The sequence below is a fragment of the Lytechinus variegatus genome, chromosome 2 (genome assembly GCF_018143015.1).
Source record: "Lytechinus variegatus isolate NC3 chromosome 2, Lvar_3.0, whole genome shotgun sequence".
Lineage (NCBI taxonomy): Eukaryota > Metazoa > Echinodermata > Echinoidea > Temnopleuroida > Toxopneustidae > Lytechinus > Lytechinus variegatus.
The window spans coordinates 35,981,969-35,999,345 of NC_054741.1; the positions used below are offsets into that span (position 1 = coordinate 35,981,969).

Below are 17,377 nucleotides of genomic sequence, written 5' to 3' on the forward strand. Positions count from 1 at the left end.
GTGGGCAGGCATATCAGCCAACCATATGACTCATCTGGTTATCCTGGCAGGTAATCTGACAGCTCAGCGCTATGTTGATGAAGTATTGAGACCCCATCTGCTCCCTTTCCTGCAGGCACATCCTGGCATCACATTGTTTCAACAGGACAATGCAAGACCCCATACAGCACGGTTCACCGCCAACTTCCTTCAGGAGCAGGACATTGACGTCATCCCATGGTGTGCATGCTCTCCTGACCTCAATCCCATTGAGCATCTGTGGGATGAACTTGGCAGACGGGTGAGATCAAGGGAACAGCCTCCTACCAAACGGCAAACATTGATCCAACCTCTGCAGGAGGAATGGACAAATCTTCCCCAGGACTACGTCAGACAACCTGTCCAAATCATGCGTCAGAGATGCCTGGAATGTGTCCAGACACGAGGAGGACATACACATTATTGAACATTGTTGTTTGTGTCTGGTTTATGTCATCCTTTGACATTGACTTTTGTGTAAAACCTGGATGGCTCATTCTGTTACATTTTGTGACTTTTGATTCAGTGACCAAGATGCTGTACATATCATTTCATTTCTTTGTAATAAAGATAATCACTTCCTGTTGGGTATGTGATTACTAATGGATATTGCACCATACCTGTGTACAAAATTGTTTATTTCTATGGGGTGAAGTTTTGTGTGCAGCCTTTGAAAGATGTGGGTTCTTTATTTTCAGTGCTGGCCAGTTTAGATCCATAAACTTCCTAAGTTACGATGGAAATTCAACAAATACCCATATCGTGTCCAAAGTTCATTGACCCTAAATGACTTTTAACCGTTGTCACGTGAACTGAAATTCAAGGAGGGTATTCGGTATTACTTCATTACCCTGATGAGTAAGTATCATGAACAATGTCTACACATCTTTTTAAGTTATGATGACAATCCAGAACCTTAACCTTAGGTTTACTGGACATTTTAAGAATGATATGAAGTCACGATAGTTCTTTTCTTTACTTGAGGAATTCGAGTCGAGAAAAATTAGTCTCTGAAAGAGATGAGAGTCATCGGCCGCGATCCTGTATACATTCACATGATGGACCTTGGTAACACACATCTCGGAACCCGTCAGCTCATTTCGATCGGTTCGAAGAAAGTTAGCCGGCTGACTCTGCTTACATTTCAAATTTCGAAAACACGGAACAATGGTTATGGCCTTTTTCCATAGAATGGAACCCCTTGAAAACACATCGGGACCACTGACAGACCTTTTTTTAACAAGTGCACACCTAGTTACCAATAATGCATATAGCACTTCCATTTATTTGAAAGCAGGATAAAAGAGCATTGTAGATTAAATGCCTTGCTCACGGGCACAGGTGCCGCGGCGGATCGAACTCCGGACTTTCCATGTATAGCCAGGCGCCTTAGACCACTCGGCCACTATTGATAAGGTCGATCTTTCAGATCTTTCAGAGTACCGAAGTGTGACGTTAGTTGCCACGGTGTTATGGCGGCCTGGTTCTAAACAGAGTCGCAGCTGACAGTCATCTGTACACATTGGCTCGTCTGTAAAAATAGGTTGTAAGCGATTACATGTATATTCCGATAGCACCCATTTTCTCATATGAGAAACACACGCTTTGATTCGGCGGGTTCATTTGTTTAGAACCAGGCCGCCATGACACCATGGCAACTGACGTCATCGCTTCGATACTCTATTTCCAACATCACTGAAATGTGCGATCTCTGTAGAATGACCCCGAAAATTTAAAGATCTCTGAAAAACTGTTTAATACTTCTTGTCTTACTGAAATTGTACTAGTCTAGAGTGAACTTTCACTGGTCTTTCAATGATCTCTCATGAGTCTCTAAGATTACTACATCGTGCAAGCTGCGAAACGCCTTCTTTAATTAGTGTTTGTCATAGACCGACACAACATTCATGACATTACAGGGGTATAAAGGAAACATTCATCTAATTGGAATCTAAACATGGCATTCCAATGGAATCGTTACGATTCTTCAGCTTTTTACAATCAATGTATGGTAGATTGAGGACTTCGAATGAATATTCGCAGTCGCGTTTCACTCTTTCACAGACTTCCTTACACACTTCGCCGTATGCAATTTGAGGATCCTGTGAGCAAGTTGGATACACCGTCGAACAGAAGAGGACACGAGCCGCTGAAGGGCTGCAAGCTACGTACGTCTCGATCAGAGGCCACGGAGAGAAGAAAGTAGTTTGACTACCAACGAGTATTCCATGTGATCTGTTGTAGGACAAGATGGAATGGCACTCTTCGGGGATGACTTGGCAATTGACTGACATATCATTACTTGCATTACCTGCATTTGACAAGAAAGAAACTCGAGTAAACACAAGTATAAGGACGCCCAATAAAGTCCATCTCTTTGCCAAATTGAGATAAACATGGGAGTATTTGTGAGCAGGCGCGCGTGTGTGTGTCTGAGTTTTAACAGACGTGATTTAATAATTTACATTTTGGACCGAAATTTAACGTCACGGTCCGAAAGACGTAAACAGGACTCGAACCTCTGCATCTATTTGTAATTTCCCTAATGTAGCTTGGATTACAGACGCACGCCACAACGCCCATTTGTTGCCAATACCTAAGCTCATCTTTATGTCATTCACATCAAGGAATTAAACCCAGTTGTGCCCGAAACGAATTAAAGCTGACCAAAATCCTCATTCGAGCCCTTTGGACGATGAAAATACTTTTATTATATTTTTCTCTGATTTATTAAAAAATAACTACCATGAACTTTGGTCGTTTCATATTCCTATGCTCACAATGTACAGAAGATTATTAAACAAACAAAACATGTACGAATAAACGTTTCCCAAAAGCCTAATTCTGCAGCACGGGATTTTTACAGATTTCTTTTTATCAGAACATCCCTGATTACCCTCAAAAACAGCTTACAAATTTGGACCGTTGCTTGAAGTAAATGAAAAACCTACTAATGCAATTTTGAATGCTACCACCCTCGCAATTCAACGTTCCCATGAAACAACCCAATATAATCAGTTGCAGCATTCTTTTAGTTTCTACTGTGTGTATTCTGGTGAACCAGTAGAAATCGTCAAAAATGTAAGTAGCCTGTAGAGTCAACTGATTTAGATATCCATGCAGTCAAAACCATGAAAATCCACCGGTACTAGTATTTAACGACAGCAAGGAAAACAAGTAAAACCTATAGAAATCAATAGAAACTGGTTAAGTGTAATGGTTCTGACCATCTATATACCATTACAAACCGCTCAGGACTATTGTTTCCATTGTCTTATTGTCTCTGTTTTGATTTTGTTTATTATTATTTTTAAGGATTTTCGACCTTGGCTACCTATCCTATAACCTAGAATAGGGCAGTGACCGTCTGTACACAAGGTTGTTTCCATTTTTTTTTCTTATGGACCACTTTCTCCAGATCTCGTCTTGTTCACATGATACTCCCGACATATGAGTTCGAATTGTGGAATGGATCAATGGATTGCCTAAAAATGCTTGTGAAAATATTCATAATGCATCTACGATTCGGTGTTTACTTTGATGAATTGGAAACGCCATTTCTGTCGAGGACCATATGAAATGCATGTATGAGACCACACAAAGTGGTCAACTTTGTTCAAAAGCATGGCAGTTGACATGATGGTTGACCCCTCCATTATTGTATTTAGTCCGGTTAGATACGGAACTGGATATAACTGTTAGAATTACCTGGAAGATGATGTGGAACAGAAGTGTCTCGGTCAGGAGATGTTCCTATCACTGGATAAACAGAAATACCAAATTAACGGATTGTAATGAATAAAAGTACCTTTCACCACTACAGCGCGTCCCCCCCCCCAAAAAAAAATGTCCCTCTGATATATGGCTGAATTTTTTTCTGAAAAATTATTCTCAATTAAATGTATGGTAAAAGGAAGCTCATCTCAAGTCCTAACTATTAAAAAAAGTTTATTGGCCTCGCTTCAGCGGTTTTGCATATACAGTCTATTATGTAAAAATGGTGCTTTTCAGCCCATTCCAAGTTTGCATACATTCAGCACTGCTACCACTGCTGGTTCTGCCTGCGCACTGCCTCGCACATCAACCCCCTCTGATCACTCAGAATCTGATCAGGGATTTCCCTGAACTGTCCAGGAAATCTCCATGTTCTAACCAGGCTCATCAAATCATAACCTTGCACATGTGAAGAAGGGCAACAAAAGTACTAGACAATTCATTTCAAGTTTGATGATGGGAAATAAACGATGATAGAGATAAAATGTCATGTATGTTTCATGCCTGATTCCAACAATAATGCATTCTTCATTTCATTCCTTTTTATCATTAAAGTGATCATTTCACTTTGTTCTGATTTAAAAATTTATCATTTTGGATCTTGAAAATGGGCTAAACATTAGGCTTATAGTGTAAAAATACCATCCCAAAAGTTTCAAAGTATTATATCTACCATGTCTACAGGATCAACTTAAAACCTTGGAGATGTAAACCAAAGTTTTAAAATAATTGGGAGTTTGTTTCAACGACTATGTGTATAGAGCTAATCTGTGCAACACAACACAACTCTAGATGAACACAGCATGACTTACATACAGTGTTTACAAGGTATACACTGAATGTACAGTGCAGCTAATAATAGCATGTGTATAGGAGATACACACAGCAGAAGGCAGTCAACATAGCCAACTGACTTTTTGAATTGGAGAAAACTGGTCATAAGCTGGAACCCATCTACTAGACGGTTCTCAAAATCATGCTAATAAATTGCTACTTGTATCTAAATTAGAGTTTTTCATCCTATATTGTGGTCTGTTTCAGGGTTTTTGAGGACAAATACAGGCACTCATACACATGTTTCATCTCAGTTTGAGAATTTTTTTAAATCAGCTGCTCACAAAGTTAAACGATCCCTTTAAGTTAATGGGCTCACATTAGATCAATGTACCTTTTTGAATGAAAATAAAATCAATTTTCACAAGTAATGTTCGCTTTCGCAGAGTGTGTACACTTGTGGTTTGCTCTTCATTGTTCAGCTTATTGTACATATCCATCATTCATATTTTCTTTAGAGTAGGTGCACTGATCCCCTGTCAATCATGAATTATTTTTTTATGGTTATTACCCTTCTGCACATGATCATGTGATGAGTCTGTTTTATCAGGGAAATATCCCTGATCAGATCCTGGTTGGTAAAGTGTGACACGGTCCATGGGGTATGGCAATTGACAAATGAACAAAGTCCTCACAATTTCTTGAGTTCAATATCTTATCTTACCTTAATATCGAATCTAGATTTTCCAGAACCGATGTGTTATCTAATGCCCGGGGGGGGGGGGCACTCAGTATATAATGCATAGTGGGTATGTGCCGCGGAGGGGACCCCCATTTTTACACTCAAATTTCCGTTCCAAGGCATAGCATTTTTGCCTTGTTGAGAAAAAGAACAAAGAAAGCCGCTCCAAGGCATAGTATTTTCTTCTTATCGAGAAAAAAGAAGAGAGAAATCCGCTCCAAAGCTTCGCATATTTTCGTTACGCCGCTCCGATCGCGTTGAATGAGCTGCAATTTTGGTGAAAAGCGGCCGCAGAGTTCCCCGGCGGAGGCTGCGCTAGCTGCATCATGCACGCATGACCGTTCCGTAGGGATGCATACGCGCTCACACGCTGGCGATCCGTTCCAAGGACCCCCGTTTTCACAAACATTTGTCGTTCCGAAGCCCGTTCCAAGGACCCTCCTTTTTACAATAAGCCCGCTCCAAGGCCTCCGTTTTTTTGTCTCGCCCGCGGCACACCCCCACCACTTTTTTGGTCGAGTGCCCCCCCCCCCCCCGGATCTAATGCTTCTGTCATTTGGATACAGGTGACAAATTCACACAAATCTAACCATGATAACAAACATTACTTTTGCGATGGTATTGTGATTAAGCTCCTAGCCATTTAGATTATATTTGTTTGTGAATAAGTAATAAAGATGACCGACGGTAATAATCTTTCTGAAAGAAGTGATCAACATGATCAATACCTTCAGTGTAAGAGGATCGACTTGACTTCAATTTGCACTGATCGACCGACAAATAAAATTGGAAAAACTATGATGCATTCCGAAATGAAATGGACACATCAATATCCCAATAGCAACTCTTTGGGCATAGACCTTGTATTGTTTTTAACATCAATATTCAATGTTTAGAATAACGCACTTACCCTTTTCACACTTGGGTCCGTGGTAGCTCTCCGCACAAAGACAGATATAAAAGGAGAAGCCAAACGGGGAGAGTTGTTTCTCGCAGGTTGCTCCATTAAGGCACGGATTCGCAGCACATGGGTCTTCAAACTCTGTATATCACATGATAAAACTCTTGAAATATTGTGATGCCCAATGGCTGTCGGAAGCAATGCTCTCCTCGCCTCATTTTCACAGATTAAAATATCTACAATCCCTCATAATTATTTTAGAATATTCATCAATCATCACCGAAACAGATACACAAATTATACAAGTTATAGACAAGTTCGATCGACCAGTCATCATCTATGTTTGCACATTAAACATTTTCCATTACCTCACTATTCATAATGTAGTCCTTAGGTTTCATTCCCAATATCTTTTATCCCAAAGCTAGACATGTACATATCAATAATGGGAATCTTATTTGAGGGATACATTGAACAGGTCTCAAGCATCAAGTTTGTATGACTACCAGACAATTAATTGAAACTTCATGGAAACTATGGGCATGTAACAGATTTGAATCGGCGCTTTTCGCAAGATCACAACTGAATCTTATCGTTAGGAAACAGCCCTCGTTGAACAAACCGAACGTCGCGAGAAAAAACCTCGTTGTAAACTAAACTGTTGTAAAAACAACCAAATAATCAAATATTTTTATTTTGAAAGACGATCAAGTAGTCACTTGTCTTACCATTTTGACAACTGATCCCATAGAATGGGTCGGGGCATCGGCACACGATATGATCGTTGACCTCAAAGCAGGTCCCACCATTCTGGCAGTACGAGTTGGAACACAAATGGTGTGTGTCTGTGTACAAAATCATTCCAATAGACAGGAGTAGTGGTGAAGTAATATGGTGATGCTCCTACTATTTCTTTAAAAGCAGAAAATGGAAGACCAGTCTCAACCGTTTGTTAAAAGTGTAGACTCAGTGATAAGAGCATTAGGGTCTACTGAAACAACTAGGTTGTACAGTGGTGCATGGAATATGGTGGTGATGATGTAGAACTACGAGTAGTACAAGAAGTAGAAGTAGCAGCAGCAGTATACTAAGTAGAAAGTAGAGGTAGTCATGGGGGCGTCTTAGCAGCAACTGACAGAAGGTATATACCGTGGTCACTGTGACTGCTGCTCCATTGGAAAGGTGTAAAAGGGGAGGGGAAAGAAGAGAAAGTAGAAAAGGGAGGAGGAAGAGGATGGGAAGGAGGAACAACAGCAAGAAGAATGTGAAAAGGAAGAAGAAAGGGGAAGAAGAAATTGACGAGATAATGATGATGATGATGATGATGATGAGTGAGTGATGATAATGGCGATGATGACGAAAACAAGGGGAAGAAGAATCAGAGGAAGATAAGCTAGAAAATATAAATGTAGCACCAGAAACATCTTTCATTACAACATCTAAAACTCCCCCCACGCACGCATACACCCACACACCCTCACACACGTTCCATCCCTCAATGCTCTATCAAGAGCTAGACTGGTCCGGAGCAAATAAGTAGTGTCTATCTTCGATAACCTACCTTGGTCGGATGTCAAGGAGCTACGGAAGCACACATCTTCACTATTGGATTCGGGCATTGTCTCGCAGATTCTATTCCAAGTCTCGTTGAAAGATCTATTCTCGACGCAACGGGTCCCGACGTCTTCGCAAAGAGAGCGACAAGGCAGAGGAGCGGGGTCGACCAAGATGAAAGGCTGGTAACAGGTCGAAAAGAGGATGCGGCACAGTAGTCGCTTGGCATCAGGATGGCAATGGGTTCCAATATCAAACGAAAACTGGTAGTAAAGATTTGCACCGTCACTCGCAGTCTCCCCAAGGCCAAACCGATTTGGAAAGAAAGTGGTGTCGTACGTGAGGTATCTGCGACAGCTAATTATAGGTATTGGGACGCATCCTACATTTGTTATTAAAAATAGTAAAAACAAAACAAAAACAGTGGCAAAATCAAAACGAATGGTACGTGAAATTAGTGGTAGAGGTGGTGTTGGTGATTACCTAACTTGCATCAGAAACAAAAACAATAGCAAACATCAACGCAACACAACAACTGTTGTTTAGTGATAGTGTTACAGGCGTATCCCGACACAATACTGGGTTTGATGCATACTCCCCGCATGATTTAAATTCCGTATTCATATTCAATGTTTTGTAGTTAATTATTGATTTGTATACTATGTTTGAAAAATGAAAGTTGGAAGAAAAATCAATATTTACTTGACAATAATATTTAAGTCCGCTTATATATAGTGCTTAAAACAATGGAACGACGTCTCTTTACAAATGTATTGAAACTAAAACCATAATAATCAAGATAATTATACAAATTATAGAACCGATGACGTCACATCTGTATTTCTAATTTATAACAAGAAAAGTTTAATAAATGTAGGCCTTTCGCATGATATGTAGGCCTATTTTGCTAGAAATCATTCGAGTTTATTTCCACTGTTTCACATATTTGAAAAGAGTCAATCAAGGATTTTGCTATTATTATATTCAGAAGGAATTAATAATCCAAAAGAATAGTGATAAGTCGTTATCTCTAAAGGCCTGTTTGAATATTACCCACATTGTACTTGCAAATTGAAACACCTTTGTGAAAGTTCACAATGTCATGACTTTATCATTTTACATTAAATTGCATCATTTGATATTTTCATTGACTTGCTTGCATGGCTTGCATGGCTTGTATGATACGTTTTTCTTTTTAAGAAAAAAATAAGTAAATAAACTGTTTAGAAAATAAGTTCCTTACCATTTTCCTGCGTAATTTCGAACGGAGTTGTGGGCCAAACGGTTGCTATTGCTTCAGCATGATCAGTACCCTCGGGTCTCGAAGAAGTTGCAATATTGTGAACCGAATCTTCGGGTGGTTCAAATCCTGGAGTTTTTGACGAGTTTATAGGATTCCCGGTTAAAGCATCTGAAATCGTTGTGGCGCCAAACGGCTCCAGACCTGGAGTGTTTGCTTCTATCCGAAAATTTGATCCTCGAACAGAAAAAAAAAAGAAATGTGAGGGGAAATTTATATATACATGTATATTCATATTTCACGAAAATGTTGTATATACTCTTTAAAGTAACATGTACATTTGTGATTCATACGACAGAATAGGTGATATTAAGGCCACCGCACATCTTACGATTGGTCTGCGACCCGATTTCGGTATAAAACGTAATAAAATTTGACGCTATTGTTGAGACATAGAATATCTTACTGTGTAATGTTTAAATCATCGTACGATTATCTATGTTCAAATCTGTGAGTATGCTATCAGCCTTCTTACAATAAAAGCGAATTTAATGTCTAGTCGTAACGACGTCATAGCAATCGTACGATTGTCTACGATTTGAAACCAATTTTGCTTTTACTCCAAAATAAAGGCTTGCAATCATCAACAATTGTTGTATTAGTATTCTTTCAATTAACATGGTTAATTCAACCTCAAATAAATTGATACTTTTTATTCACATTTTCAGAAAATAAGCAAAATGCGATTTGTTCCAATAATCGGATCGTGGACAAGTCGTAAGCTGTGCGGTGGCCTTTATGAATTCGAACCATTTGAACAAAAATAAACACAAAACGAACATCTGGCACTGTAAGATAAATAAAACAGGCTATAAAGCTTTCACATTCCAACAGACTTCGTAGTTCAACATTTAACAATTTCCAGTTGTGTCCCAACGGTAACAACATTTTTGAGAAAACGTTAAATGTAATTATTGATATTATATTCTTAGGTGTTTTGTCAGATTTCTAATTTTTTAAATACTTTTTCTTCTACAGTTGTTAATCAGATTCCTTGGACGTCATTCAAAACATATATACATACCCTGATACAATGCTAGAACCAGAAGAGCAACCACAGTAAAAATGAGAACCAGCGTAGCCATAAGTACAATGTTGAAAGCAATAGCAGAACCTCGGGATCGACATTGGCAGTATGAGATACATAACCCTCCTTCTGATTGGAGAATAGTAGGTCTCGAGTTCTGAACTTGTTTCGTACGTCTCCTATGATTGGACGGTTTGTAACTGTTTGAATTTATAGTTTGAATAGTCGATGGCGTAAGGTCACATTCCCATGGCAATACATACATCTGGATGGAAAGATGGAAAACAAAACCAAAATGTACACTTATCACATATAACAATAAATTTATCTTTTGACAATGAAAATAAAATACCTAAAAGATAAAGGGTGACGGATAATAACAAAAAAATCGATTCTTGAAGATAGATGTGGGACACAGTGAAAAATTCGGCTCTAGGTATGACTTAAAATCGAAACCGATGTTTCATTTGATTAGAACATGGTTCGCTGTTACATTTCCGAGATTGAATGACTGGAGAGGGTAGATAATAATGTCTTTGATTGGGAAAGCAGTGACTTAGGTGCGCTGTTTGTTCCAGACTTTGCCTTTCGATCCATGTAATTACTGGCTGTTCTTGGTATTATCACTAGTAGGTTCATGGTATCATCAACAGTCAACACGTGGTTGCCGACTTCTTCCCCTACCCTACACTTTCCCTGTAATGATCCTATATGTACCCTCTTTCCTCTTCTAATGCGCCCGACAAACTCGATGCGTCCTTTTCGAAGAATTTACTACTAATTTTATATTGATACACTGTAAACAAAAATATTGGGTAAAATTTTTACCACCACGAGGGTAATTATGACCTGCGTCCAACCAATTTGGGTTAGTATTTTATCCAATGCGGGAAGCATATTCTCCAGTAAGGTTTAAAAATAAGCAGCAATTACTTTAGAACGTACGAGATTTTCATCACACTAGATAAATAAAAATGTCCAATGTTGGTTTGACACATAATTACCCTCATGGATCACTTTTACTTGATATTTGTTAGAGTGTAGCTTGTCAGGCCTGGGTATCCTAAACAATTCTCAAGAACCACATTTCTACATTCTGCAGTATAAGAATCTATTCAACCTCCGAGTCGATATCCCATTCATATTTTAGATTTGTTGGGATTTCCATGTTTCTATCTGTTCGCACATTTTTTTTATATTGAGAATGACTCTCTCTGCAAATGTCCGCTTATTACTTACCGCTGAATCTCTTCTTCTATCTCATGTGTTCAACCATGGTCCTAATACAACCCTCCATCTTAGCAAAATACCTTGTTTATTTTTTTTCTTCGCCAGTGTTGATATCTCACATGGAAACAATATATCTTTAATGGAAACCTAGGTGAGCATGCATCCTGTTGTGTGATGTTTTTTTTTTTACATTCGCTGACAAACCCATTTTCTCATGCAACCCAGTAGCATTTTAATGTTGCCTGCTGCAGCGAGACAATCGTCTGTATACTTAGGTTGTTTAAATTCTGTCCAAACATGTGACAGCTTTTGTGTCAGATATTTCATTATCATCTCATTATATACAGCTAAATTAGGACTGGAGACATTATAAAGCCTTGCCGAATTTCTCTATCGATATCTGGAAATTCACTGTTCTCTCCTCTTTCCTGATATGGATTTTGTGTATCATCACAAGATTCATATCAGTCATAGATCATTCACACCCACGTGTATCTATGTATAATCTAGTGGCGGATCCCATAGAGCTCTTGTTTTAACACTTGTGGTCTCCTGAATAATAACTTTGTATCAAATTAAATAGCCATTAGGTCAAATGGTATTATACTGATAGAAATACGAAATGGTTATTTTACCATTTGACCATTCACTTATCAGACGAAACAGGACTAGATGAATTAATATTAGATCAATTATAGTGATGGGCTATGTGACCCATGGACCGAATCCTCAATATAGAGCAACAGTTTATTGGCGATGTGGTTAATTTAGACATGTTAGATGTGTTGTTGGCTGAAACTTGACAAATAAATTGTAAACCGAATAGTAGACATGGATGGTGGATGAACGAACAGATCACAGACTAGATTGTTTTAGGCGAAACCATTATTTACTCTTCTGGCTATTTTTTTTTACGAAATATCGATGAGTGGACGATAGGATGGTAATATATATAGTTTAGCAAGTACTATTTAACACACGAAATAATGTGAAGCGGTATGAGTGTTGACGAAGTAGGGGTGGACCAAACGGCAGTAAACAGGGGCGTTATCGGTCAAATCGTTAGTCGGTCAACCGGCCAGTTTGAAGAGTTCCGGGGGCAAAGTGGGGGTAAGCTATTAAATATACACAATTTAGCCCTGTCATCACATTCACAAATCTGCTGCCTCGATACTTTCCATAAACTTTTTTTTAATGATAAACTTTTCTTTTTCTGATTTAGTGTCAAGTGCGCTGATGCAGTGATGAGTGAAAAACTTTCCTTTACAAAAAGGCGAAACTCTGCGAGTCGTTATTTTTTCTCACTCCTATCTTAAAAGGGTTCATGTTTCAAGAAAATAATAAACTTTTCGTTTATCTGCAAACGCTTTTATCAAATTATATTCAAAGAACATGTGCACTTGCTTGAAAGTCTTTTGATTTGTTTCAATATTTTTTTAGATAAACAAGAGATAGAAAAAAATTACATCCGATGAAAGATGAAAGAATAAGGAAAATTTGTTCGACAACATTTCGTACAACAGAACGGAGGTAACTTTTGAGCTGATTAAAAAGAGGAGTTTGATGTTTCCAATTTGAAATTGATGTAGTTAAAGTTTTGCAGGATATGTTCGCAAACTAAAAGTACATCATTGGCTTTAAAAGTATATAGAAAGTAGCCTACTTCCCAATTAGAGTGAAGATGGGGGCTTTGGAGTATAAATTCTCAAAAAGTTTCACGACCAAGAAATATTAAATTCATTTTCAATTCAAATCCTTATTTCATTTGCATACAAACATAATACCGAGTAATACAATCAAATACAAATTAAAGCATTATGTTAAATGGAGGATATTAACATGAAGGTAGTGGGAACCACTGGAAGCAATGTTTGTAAAGTGTGGATCCCCTTGAAAATATAAATATTGCCTAATGACGCCACTCCCCCTCCACCCCCCCCCCCCCACACACACACAAACGTGCTCGCACTTCCACGCTTACGTTGCGTACATTTATCTAAAAAATAATGTAAGATCTTCAGTGTTATTTATAAGATGAATACGTACTTGTTTATTACATTTTGACAACTTTTGCCTCTTCCATAAAAAAAATGGCTCTATCTAAATCTGATGTCATTTTATTTTCTTTCGGATCTCTACGTGTGTTCGTTTCAGAGCGTCCCCCCCCCCTCCCTCTTTCGTTATGGGTCAAAGTAGACATGGCTTACTGATAATTTACGATTATGTAGACATGTAAAAGGTCGACCCCTGTTCGTGTTACTAGCACACAGTCATCTCCCCGTTTCCCCGCAGAGATGAACAATGAAAATAAATAAAGATCACTTGATCTATTGTCATATTTTTGTGGGAGGTGGTGTTGTCTTGCCATTTGGAAATGAGTTTAACTCGTTCATCTTTCGACGAATATATGAAACACTGAACCACGAAAGAATCGGAATCGGACATGATTGATTCGGGAGAAAAGCGTCACAATCCCGATTTTTTTTGTATTCAACATGTTCAAACGAATATCTACCTATTCATTCTTTTATTTAGGGGAATAGAAAGACGCGTTTCCAGTTAATGATATTATAAAAAGATATGCCTAATATTTTGTCAGGTTTACATCTTAGCTCTCCATTAATTGTGTTTTTTGTGGTACGGTAGGTTCCTTTTTAGGTTTTTTTCTTCTTCTTTCTTTTCATAATTTCCTCTATTTTATGTCATCGAGTAGGTTAATTGGAACCCTTCAGAAAACACCAGATAGATAAAGAAAATTAATGTGGTGTCTGCGTAAAAATACAGATTAATTTTCATTGGAAATTATATAAATTCAAAGAAAAATTTGATTTTTAAAACATGTGTATGGAAATTGAATATTTCCTTTATAATATCAGAAGTCAGATTTATTCCTCCTTAGCTCGTTTATGGTTCTGACACTGTATTGATCATGTTGATACAGAATGGGATTAGGATAAAGAGAAAATTCGATGTAATGAATATTGAAAAAAAATCTCAATGTTCAATCGAAATAAAAGAGAATTCAGATTACGAATGACATAACGAAAAATGGTTTAAAAAAACAAATTATTCCTAACGACGGTTCTCTTGGAGGCAAAATTTATCGGCAAAGGAGTGAAATACAATCTGTAAAGAGAACATTCTAAAAAATATTTGGTTTACTCTAAACCAGGTGTTTTACGTCACTCACGAGTAAATGAAAACGGCGTGAAAATATTTTAGTTATCTCTCACTGGCGAACAGGTGGGGGCCTAGGAGTCAACCCCCCCAAAAAAAAATTAAAAGAAACTGAAAGGAACAGGGGTAAGATATGAAATCATTTTATAATATGTTATGTCAAACCATGGACCCTACCACATCTCACAAAATGTCATTTTCGTTTTAAAAGGGTAAATTTTGCCCGCTCGCTTCTCACTCTCGGACACTTTATTTGTCCAGACATGCTATGTTGCGGCCACTCAATATTTGCGTTGCATTCTGTTCTTTTAAAATATAAAATCGCTTTGCTTTCAGCAAGGATTCAGAGATATGATCCCCCCCCCCCTCTTTCTTTTCTCTTTTCCTTTACTTTCCTTCGTATGAGAGCAATGGCTATTATTATATGGAATTATTGACAATGCACTTACCTGAGGCACTTCAAATCGCTCTGTATCCCCTATGGAATCAGAAATCAGTTTCCATGGCGAATTTTCCATCCTGGAATGTTTTTTCGCAGCGAAGGTCCTTTCCGCTCCAAAATAATTATTATGAAAATATCATGCAATGTTCAATCTTTAACCACGTTTGAAGACGACAAGCCGTCAATAACGAGTCAAAAACGTTTGATCGAGGAAAGTTTCATGTAGGAGTTGACTGAATGATGAGCAAGGTAAATTCATCAACTGCTTCTAACATATCCAAGACATCTACCCCCAAATTAAGAGTCGTGTGGGGTGGACACTTTTCATGAATAATTGAAGTTGCGGAATGCGGTGCTTCCCATAAATCATTTATTCTGCCAAATGAGAGATCGAGATCGTTAATAGTCAATCATATTGTTGTGCATTTTATTCGGATACTGTTGCTTTTCTTCTGTTCTTAATAAAACAATGGAGGATTGTTTACTTTTTACCTCAATGAAAAGACCAATGACGTTATCATGGTTATGGAAATCCTCGTCTCAGTCCTAGAAGTCAATTGATAAGAAACAGCACCCAAATCCCACAATGCTTTGTTGGATGGATCAATACCTCTGCAGATCATCGCTATAACGGAAGGTTGCGAAGAGCCGTTGATTTATACCATCAGCAAGACCACCTCAATACCAACAAGAATTGAACAATTTAATTAACTGGAGAGAGACGCCACTCCTCCATCCCACCCACCCCACACACATACAGACATTAACCATGCCAATAGACGGGTAAATAAAACATGAGTGTTGTTGACGAATGAGCAAAATCATGCCGAAGAATCAATCCATTCAGCAAGTGTGGTTATGTTTTCCTTCTTCTTCTACTTCAAGCTGCTGATACCATCTAAATAGAAGAATGCCAGGAAGAAAATCAATCCAAGTTCAACGGCAAACACATCACATCTAACGAAATACCTCCTAAAACTTCCGGTTGGGGCTGATTCTTTCCTTTCACAGCGAGATCATTCATGGTCATATACTGATATATGTGGAACATAAAGATTGATAGGGGAGGGCCGAACGAATATAGCTGTGCTATTTGAAAAGAAAGACAGCACGAGAAGAAAGTTCAACGAATCGTGGGTTACATTTCATAGCACCGTCCGTCACCATGGTTTTGCCACAGTTCCACCGGTGGAACCGACTCGGATCGATCAAAAGCTATTACGTTATTTCCAATGCTACCGTCAGTCGGCATGGAGTCGGTTTCGTTGGTGTGACTGTAATTGGTCATCAATAATCCAGATCACGATTTCCTGATCGATGCCCGAGTCGGTTTATTTCCACTTCGTCTAATGCCAATTCGTCCAATTTCAAAAAATGTAATAATTTTTGATCGCCCACAAATGTAATAATGACTTTACCAACAAATATAATAAATTTGAAGGGATTATTCTTTTGACTTATATTATGATTTTTGAAACAACCTGGTCTGGAAAAAAGACTTTGCACTTTTGTGCTATATGAACGCATTACTATAGGATTTTAGTTTAGAACGGATTCGCCAAAAATCCCTTCAAATTTATTACATTTGTGAGTAAAGTCATTATTACATTTGTGGGCGATCAAAAATTATTACATTTGTGGGTAAAGTGCATTATTACATTTGTGGGTGAAATTATTACATTTGTGGGTAAAGTGTTATTACATTTGTGGGTAAAGTGTTACATGTATTACATTTGTGGGCGTTATTACATTTGTGGGCGTTATTACATTTGTGGGTGCAACAGGGGGCACTTCCGGCTTGTGCCTACCCCATCCCCCTTGAGAGTCATAATCAAATTTTTAAATGCAAATATGCCATATTTACCCAAGTGCCCCCCCCCCCCTCCTTTTGAAAGCGAGGAATTTTTTTTTTTTTGCTTGTCAAATTTTCATCCAGAAAATATGGTGGTGGCTATCCTCCTTCTTGAATCGAAAGAAAATGGAAAAATGGTCTCAGAAAATGAACCCCTATTTCGCTTATTATGAATTCGGTAACGAGTGACTTGTCCTATACCCCCCCCCCCTCCCACTAGAATGAAAGGTGATATCGGTCAATCAAATGAAAATATCCAGTCTTGTTTTTTTTATTTTTTTTATTTATTTATTGTTCCATGTGTGTTCACATCATCCACAATCTCATTTATGAAAATACAGTGATACATGATTATCACATAAAGACAATATTACATAATCTCTCATTAACAGAGCACACAAAGGTCTTGCATTTTACACTAACCAAAAAAAACGGATGAAAGGGTATATATGCATACAGGTACATGTATATACAATATTTACATAGAAGTATACAGGATATTCTGAAGAAAAAAAAACAATTCGTAAGATGAGGAGATAAATTCCTGACGTATGTTCACAGGACTCCGCCCCGGTCATTTAATTCT

General features: G+C 38.1%; 1 protein-coding gene across 1 annotated transcript; it reads right to left on the reverse strand.

The window, feature by feature from the left end:
• Window positions 1-1,372: 1,372 nt before the first annotated feature.
• Window positions 1,373-15,442, reverse strand: LOC121409445 (neurogenic locus notch homolog protein 2-like). Its single transcript, XM_041601377.1, has 8 exons — window positions 14,947-15,442; window positions 10,088-10,355; window positions 9,007-9,240; window positions 7,771-8,145; window positions 6,938-7,054; window positions 6,219-6,350; window positions 3,727-3,777; window positions 1,373-2,329 (listed from the first exon to the last, which is right to left on the reverse strand). Exons 1-8 carry the CDS (start codon window positions 15,013-15,015, stop codon window positions 1,959-1,961), a joined length of 1,617 nt encoding a protein of 538 aa, XP_041457311.1. The 5' UTR covers window positions 15,016-15,442; the 3' UTR covers window positions 1,373-1,958.
• Window positions 15,443-17,377: the final 1,935 nt, after the last annotated feature.